Source organism: Podarcis vaucheri (assembly GCF_965113315.1).
Source record: "Podarcis vaucheri genome assembly, chromosome: 17".
Classification (NCBI taxonomy): domain Eukaryota; kingdom Metazoa; phylum Chordata; class Lepidosauria; order Squamata; family Lacertidae; genus Podarcis; species Podarcis vaucheri.
This window is the reverse complement of record NC_138755.1, coordinates 42,202,795-42,211,373: the sequence shown is the minus strand read 5'-3', so window position 1 is coordinate 42,211,373 and position 8,579 is coordinate 42,202,795. Positions and strand designations below refer to the sequence as shown.

Here is an 8,579-nt window from a genome sequence, read left to right as displayed (position 1 = left end):
ATTCTTATTATGATGATGGGCGGCCACGTCGGAATGAGCCCGCCGCGTTCGGCTTCCCGGAGCCCGGCAGCGCCTCCAGCCGACGTCGCGGGTCGGGCTTGAGGAGGCGAGAGATCCCCATCCCGGTTGCCCGAGCCGCTCTTTGGATGTCCCGGAAGCAGCCCGCTGAGGGGCAGTGGATTCCTCGCCCGACAAGATCCCTCACGCGAAGGTTGGCGGGGAGGATCGCGAAGGATCCGCAGTTGCTGTAGGGGGCAGGCCGGCTGCCGAAGCCGCGGCGGGATCTGGCCCTTCAAAGATAGGCAGACGGGAGAGAAAGAAGCACCGAGGTCCAGATCAAGCCATCTGTCACAGAAGGGGGCCTGGAGCTCGGAAACACCAATTAATATGGAAATACATTTTTTCACAAGAGGTAGTGAAAGTCAACATGTCTGTGAGTTCTTAGGCCATTAGGGCAGTTTGAATGCTGGCTTGAATTCTGATGGATAGTCTTTTTTAATATATATATATATATACCTATACACAATGTGGATTCTTTATAAACGGCTTCCTGTGAGTGGCTATAATTCACCTCTTCCGAATTCCTCACGTTGGGTTTGCTGAACTGGTGGGATTCTGCTCTCCCAGCCCTTTTTAAGAGTTTTGATAGAATGGAGCCTTTATATACTTCCATCAGTAAAACACCACACTGATAAAATTCAAAAGACTGTTTTGCTGCATCACTGAAACATTTGAAAGGCACTTTGTTTTGCTTTCCACTTTGGGGTTGCTAAATGTGATCCTCACCAAGGCAAGCAGTTCTTTCTCCTTTCTAAGGTTACTTTCTTCTTCTTCTTCAAAATGAAGAAATTTAATTTCCACAAAGTTTTGGATGGTTTAACTTCCTCCCCGGCTGGAAGCAGCGGCAGTGGCCCTGGGCCCGGCAGTGGCTCTGTGCCCTCAGGAGGAAGCGCCGGGACTCCCAGAGAGGAAATCCAGGAGACTCTCACCTCAGACTATTTTCAGTTAAGCAAGGTAAGAACAGCCTGTGGGGGTTTTTAAGCACAAGAAAAAAAATCTGGAGTGCTAAAGCCAAGTTAAAAGGCCTCAAGGATGAAGTGGAACAACATCTTTTACTTTTTCACTACTGTTACATTAGAAGTTGGATCCCAATTATTTTTTCTTCCTGGTCAGAGTAAGTAAAAATGTCAGCGTCATTAAGGGTCCTCATAGGACTTGGTCTCAGATCATACTTTTGTAGGACTGTGGGCTGTAGTCAGATTGAACTATGACTTAAAAGTGTTTACAAGCGCTCATCACAAATACTAGTTTATCATATTTATCATTTTTTAAAATTCTGTGAACACTGGGTGCATTCTCTGAACATTCTGTATGAAATATATTCACTTTTGGCCTAATTTTAAGCAGGGATCAGCTAGAAGGCTTCCCTTTTAAATTATCTTGGGTACAGGCCTTTTCATTTTGTAGGAGCATTACTGATACATTAATTATAGACTGTGTCTTTGTATTCTGTCTATGTTTTCATAATAGTTGTTTTGCTTCTTGTATAATGAAGTCAATATTAGAAACCCAGCACCTATAATTGGCAACTTTAATAATGGAAAATAGTTGGGATCCATGTTAGAGTTGCTGACATGCAATCTGAATTATGTGGGAGTTTTATCTGAAAAGGGAAATCAGATTTGATTTTTTTTAAAATGTTATCCAGCATTCAAATATTTTAATTTTTTTTTATACAGGGTGAGAAGTTATTTTTTGTTCTGTGTTAATCATAGTTTTAGTAGTAATTTAGTAGTAAGATGGGGAAAGCAAAATGGAATGATGTCCTTTATGAGCATGTTTAGAAAAATAAATAAATGAATATATTGTCCTTTTTCAATTTAGGATTTTTAGTTACTGTTAAGTGAATAAAATTGAATTCTTTATAACTGAGGTTTTCTTCACAGTATCAAAAGCATGTAAATGGGTACAAAATGTAACCATGCAAACACATTTGTTGTGCATTAGATGTTTCAGTAATGTGAACATTTGAAATAGGGTAAAGATGAAGTACTCACTTCATCATATTTTTCAGATTTAGTATCTAGAATTGCCATTAGCCTCATAAAGAAAAGTATCTCTTATTTCATTTGTTCTTGGGGATATTTGCATTAGCCTTACAGAAACAATGATTAATGGTGTTTTGGCCCTTTTGGATCAATTGATTTGTCAGCTGCCCTGAATTAAGTGTTTGCCCTTAATTGCACCATGGTAAAAGCTGGCTTAATTGGCTACTTCAATAGAACTAATATCTTTCCCCACATGGACTTTACATTAATGTGGAAAAGAAACTGAAGACACCCAACAGTTATATTGCATTACCAGTACAGGCCTTCTTTATTGAGTGACAAAGACACACACATTTTTAAAGGTGTCTAAAGAGTAATCAGCTCCCTAATATCAAATTCACATGATTCTTACATAAGAGATCAGAGGCCCTTTAATGGTACTTCATCCCACATTGCTTGCAAAGCCACAAAATCAGTAGAGACTAGGTAGTCTGCATTGGTGAATTTTGATTTTTGAGCAGGAGAGGACCCCCATGGGGAAAAGCAGGTGTGTTTTGGTAAACATATTGGTGTAAATTTGTGAGCATTTCCCTGCCCCCTCTCCCTAAGTCCCTCACCCAAGACTTCAGTGAAGAAATGAATTGTGGCATATCTGTGGCATATTATCAAATTTGCAGATGTTATCATCCCTATTCTCAGGGGTTTATTTTTCTAGCCGGAACGTACTGGAACTCAGTTCTGGCACCTCTCAGGTAGCCACCATTACCATTATCAGAGAACAAGGGAGGAGCTCATGGTGAGTTCTGGCACCTCTTTTTCTAGAAAAATGTACTTCTTATGCTTAAATATTTCCCTATGAAAACCTGGACATTCTGTTGATTATCATCTACAAGACAAGGTTTTTTATGCCAAGTAGGTAAGACAGTAGCTAGATAGATAAGCTAAGTTAACTTTGCAAATTCTTGTTTTTCAATATATATTTTCCCTAAAAGACTTAGTGGGGTGGGGGAGCTGCCTTAGTCCTTCCAATTCATTGTGATGCGGCTTCAGCGACAGCTTGAGTTCAAAGGTGGTAATAATTTTGACTTAAGTGGTAGTACATATATATGTACTAAAGAAGATGTTGTCCAAAACAATATCTTCCAATCCCTGCCATAAAATGTGTAGTTTAGTACCTGTCCCTGCTAAACACTGTCCTTATTTTGTTCCTGTTTTGGTTTTGGGTTATTGGGGAAGCATTTTCAACATTTTGTTAGTGTGCCCTAATATATAGTGGAGCAATGGCCTCTGACTTTTGCAGAGCCATGACATACATTTAATCTCAAATGGCTCTATTGTGTGTTATCATATATGCTATCTGCCCCATGCTCCCTTTGAGTAGGGACTGTCTTGGCATATATGAAGTTGAAACAGCCTCCTGAGTTGAAATCAGCTGCCACAGTTATCAACACCCTTGATGATCTCCATAAATGTCTAAGAGGCAAGACTGGGTGTGGGGGAAAGGATAATTAATGAAATAGATTTAAGCCACAGAGGCTGTGTGGTGAATTTTGTTATCATTATCATTATTCTTTATTAAATTTGTACACCGTCCTTCATGGTTTTGGATGGGGTGGAGCAGGTGGAAGGTGGAAAGCTAATGAGAGATGGAGAATGAAATGGAAAGGTGAGAGAACTTTTCTTCCTTGTGCTATGTCCAAAATACAGGGTTGGAGGGACATGTAAGGATCTTTATCTTCAGGGTAAATCCCTAAAAGAAAGTAAAAAAAGAGGAGACTTTCCTAAGCTGTGGCAAACCTCTATTAAGAGTCCATTGGAGGGGAGAGTGCAAAAAAAGAAAAACTCAATTCCAGACTTAAGAGAGTCTATGGTTATGACAGCAAGACTGTGGTTATCATAGGGGTCCAAGCTCTAGGCGGAATGTAAAATTTTAAAATGAAAATCAGTCTGTGTGTTGTATTGTATTTTATTATTGTGTTGTTTTTGGACTCGTCCAGACAACCTGTTTATTGAACATGCATTCTGCTTTGCTTTTGCAAAGCTTATGGTTATATTTTGTCCGCTCTCAGGAATGGCTCCCTTGGTAGGACTGCAGTTTTAAACCTCACAGTTTTCCTTACTACAGGACTTGTACAGCACTTATCTAAGAAAGTGTGACGTTACATGTGTCTCCTCACTAAAAGCAAACAAGCACCTATGTACAGGGGAAGAGCTTTCATATAAAAGGGTCCAAGTATGGTTTTCAGAGGTACGCAGGTGGTGCTGTGGGTTAAACCACAGAGCCTAGGGCTTGCCGATCAGAAGGTTGGCAGTTTGAATCCTCGCAACGGGGTGAGCTCCCATTGTTTGGTCCCAGCTCCTGCCAACCTAGCAGTTCGAAAGTACGTCAAAGTGCAAGTACATAAATAGGTACCGCTCCGGTGGGAAGGTAAGCGGCGTTTCCCTGCGCTGCTCTGGTTTGCCAGAAGCGGCTTAGTCCTGCTGGCCACATGACCTGGAAGCTGTACGCCGGCTCCCTTGGCCAGTAAAGTGAGATGAGCGCCACAACCCCAGAGTCATCCACGACTGGACCTAACGGTCAGGGGACCTTTACCTTATGGTTTTCAGACAAGATTGACTTCATACCTCTTACTTAGAAATTAAGCCATGTTACACGCCATAAATTTTTGAATTTGTGTATTGTTTACAGGAACACCTACACATCCATTGCAAAAAAAAGCTAAGGAAACACACAAAAACTTTAAAAATGTGAGGACGCTTGCTTTGAGTTGCAGTGATTCCAAGGCCATCCTCTAGCATATTGGGTTATTTTGGGTCCTTAAAAACATTAAACATCCAACAACTTATTGTTCCTTTCTGGTAATGGGGAGGCTCACAGTGCACCTGCAGCTGAATTTTGCTGGGTAGACTATAGGGATGGGACATATCTGGAAGAGCTGCCAACACTGGTTTAGGTGTCTGTGAAGTCACCATCAAATAATTCTGATAGGGGAACAGGTCATGGTGCTCCAAAGGTGCTTGTCACCACAAGGAAACTCTGGAGCCATCGTGGAGGATCTGGCCCATAAGGGTCATGCTTCAGGGCAGCTCCCTCCCCCTGTAGTGCCCAGAGCAGCTGCACCAGCCCTGGAGCTGCAGTTACTAGAGGAGACGGACATCCTTTCCTAGTTAAGATTTATTTGTTTGTCCTGGGAAAATTGTCAGGGCTGAGTCACAGAGTTGAAGATTCCCATTCTGCATTAAGCCGCTCTGACACACAGAAGGAGCTTATGATACTGGCATTAGCCTGCAAAAGTGAATTAAATGACTGAACCAGAATCGTACTGAGGACCTGGAATCAGGGTCAGAAAACTGAACTTGTAGTTCTGTGCTTTCTCAAATTCTGTCACAAAAGGCTTATTACACAGCTGATGCAGACCAGACTGGAGCTAGGCATACAATGAGTGGATCATTTTGAGAGTGACAAAGAGGCTTGGTAGTGACATTTCTCCATGGCACCGTGAAGGAGAAAATGCTGCTCCTAGTTTTATGGACTAATGCAGCAGAAATGTACCCCTGTTGGCTCTCCCGGACCTCTCAATAGCTTTCAGTACCTTCATCCATGGCAATTTTCTGTATCACTTGTCTGAATGGGAGTCAGGAGCACTGCACTTTGTTGGTTCCAATCCTATCTTACAGGTAGTATTAAGAAGGTGATGCTGGGGAAACTCTTGCTCTGGACTGCAGTGCTGGGAGGCAGGTGCTGTGCATCATCATGCCATATGCTATGGGGTTTCACATGCCTATAATATCTACATGAAAACACTGGGAGAAATCAACTCAAGATTTGGGGCAAGGTGTCACCAAAATATGGGTGATGGCCATTTCTCTTTCCCCTTTTTGTATACGCCAAGTAAAGCAATGGATGTTAGTAATGGGATAGAGGGAGGCTAATAAAGTAAAGCTTCATCTAGATAAAATGGCAGTATTCAACCAGTTCTGGATGGGTTGCACTCTGCCATAAAGATCGGATTTTCAGTGCGATACCACTGAATGTAATGAAGGCACCAGGGAAGTCTCCCTGGGGAGAGCATTCCACAAACGGGGAGCCACCACAGAAAAGACCCATTTTCATGTTGTTGCCCTCCAGACCTCTCAGGAGACACACAGGGAAGGGCCTCAGAAGTGATGATAACTGGATCTGGGTTGGTTCATATGGGAAAGGGGTGATCTTTAAGGTATTAATGCCAGAGGTAACTGAGAAAAGATTACCACATTGGATGCAGGATCTTTGATAGCTCCAAAGCTGGCAACTTACTCCCACAAAAATCAAAGCCCAGCTAAGCTGTTACATACTGAGCCAGGCCTTGCTGTTCCAATCAGGCTTTGCCATCCCTAGTTGGGTATCTTCACACTTGAAGAACCTGGAAGTCCAAGGTGCTTGGAGACCTCTTGGAAGTTCTCTGGCACCTCTGTTGATCAAGGTCACTGGGACAAAACTTCATGGAGTTGCTAGTTGTTCAAGTCCAAAGATGCAATCTCTTTGCCCTTCTGTTCTTTTAGACTGAGCTTCTCGTTCAACCGAGGGATATACATCTTCTGTGGCTCGCTCTTCTTCCTGGTAACCGTGGCCAGTCTTGGGGTTCAGACATGATGTTTCTTTGCTTTAGTGCCCATACCTGACTCAATGAGTGGGTGATGACAGAAGGGGTGCCTCATTAGCCCCATCTGTTAGCCCCAGCAGTGCCTCTTCCTGAGCAAGTGTTCCACTTCCACTGGGATGTCCCCTCTCTTTGTGGCATCTGACATCATTGGCTTGAAGGGCTGGTTCTCCCCGACCAATCTCCCCTGCAATTATTTGATACTTTGCCATTCAATTTCTTCTGTAGAGGTTTGTTGTGTGTATTTGCATACTGTGGGTGGAGGCAGCAGATGGGCAAGTTTTCCATCCCAGCCACCAACAGAGCTTCTTCCCTTCTATGGCAATCTATCTCAGTCAAAGAATAGTGTTTGAAAGATAAATGGTCTGTGAAATATACTGACTTGCTGTTGTTGACATCTGTCTGACTTACAAGAAAATGAAGTGCACCTCTGGGAGTGATACTAAAATTGCCCCATGTTGTAGATTAGTTTTAGGCTTTACTTTGTGCCCCTCCTATACCTTTACTGTCCAGCTATTTTAGGCCTTTTCTGCAACGTGTTTCTCCCTCATCTTTGTTTACCTTTTAACTTGGCCTGCCTGCAGCTTCCCCTACTGAATTAGGACTCCCTTTGTGACTGCAACTCTCCGTAATTTAAGAGTTTAATCATGTAAACAACTCTGCAGCAAATGTAGAAGCACAAGCCCAGGAATCAATGCACTACCTTCTTTGTTCTAATTTTGGTGGGGAAATATTATTGCATTGTACAACTATACCATATCACTCATGTAACATTGCTTATTTGGAAGGGAAAATACAGCTGAACAGGGTGAAGGTGGGAGATGTGGTCTTCTGTCTTTGACTGAGAAGTAGACTGTGCATCCATTTATCTAAAGCGAGGTGCCTTTTCAAACCTGTTTACTCAGCCATGAGGGAAATGCACACAGAGTGGCAAAGGGAGGCCAGGAAATGGGGATTTAGGTTCTCGCTGTGTTCACTGCATGAGAAAGAGGCTGACAGAGAAGCAGTGCTCTTGCTGCATATATGAAGGTCTGTCTTGCTCATGCGTTTGGATGAGCATTTCCTGCACTACCTCATACGTTCTTTTAATCCATTTTTAGTCTGATGTTGTAAAGAAAAGGTATCTGGTTATTTTATTATGAGCATGCGGTACATGTCCTTCCTTCTCCAGAAGAGGCTGGCTTAAAAAATGAAAGAAAGAAAGGCAGACATACTCAACTGCTGATATGACTCTTTAAAGGCTAACAGATTGATAGAGCTATCTAACCCTCCTGGGCAGAGGGGTGAGGTTAGATTAGGTGCCCAGCTGTCCTGGCTAAATTGGTCCCCTAATGGAGGGGGACAAGCATCATTCTGTTGATGTGGCACTCCTCCTTTCACCTGCCAAAAGTGTGGGTGGGCATGACAAGGATGCTTCTGGAAGGCACCAAGGTGGAGAATGTCATGGCTGCTTCTGAACTCTCTGCTTCAGATCAGGAGTGAGAGGAGAAAGGATGAGACTATGTCAACTTTGACATGATGATGAAGCCCCTCCTCTGCTTCCAGACATGCCTGGACCTGAAAAGATGGGAGACTCAGGGGCTGTGGAGGATGATGGGGGCTCAGGGTACAGTCTGTTGTTATAGAGCAAGAGAGTTTAGACAAGGAGGTGGGCTTGGGTGCCTCCCAGGGAGAGGTGTCAAGAAAAGGGGGGAGACCCATCTCCTCCCCCCCCCAGAGGAGCTCCCATCTTCAGGCCGGGATGCCCACATGGAGAGGGATTCTTGTGAGTGTACTTTTTCCTTCTCTGCTTAGAAGCTTGGTGGGCAGGCAGGGTAACTTGCTGGAACAACATTACAGCTCCCATATAGCCCTGGAATTCTTGTTGCTGATCTTGGACTTGTAAACCCTG

The 8,579-nt window shown here is 43.3% G+C and overlaps 1 protein-coding gene across 3 annotated transcripts in view; it reads left to right on the top strand.

Annotated features, from left to right (window-relative positions):
• The first annotated feature begins 134 nt into the window (after positions 1–134).
• Positions 135–8,579, top strand: part of STXBP5L (syntaxin binding protein 5L) — a 67,376-nt gene continuing 58,931 nt past the window's right edge. For all 3 annotated transcript variants that reach the window (XM_082206049.1, XM_082206048.1, XM_082206047.1), the window contains exon 1: positions 135–1,014. In XM_082206049.1, coding sequence (XP_082062175.1) covers positions 841–1,014 — 174 coding nt within the window. In that variant the 5' untranslated portion in view covers positions 135–840. The remainder of the gene's footprint in view (positions 1,015–8,579) is intronic.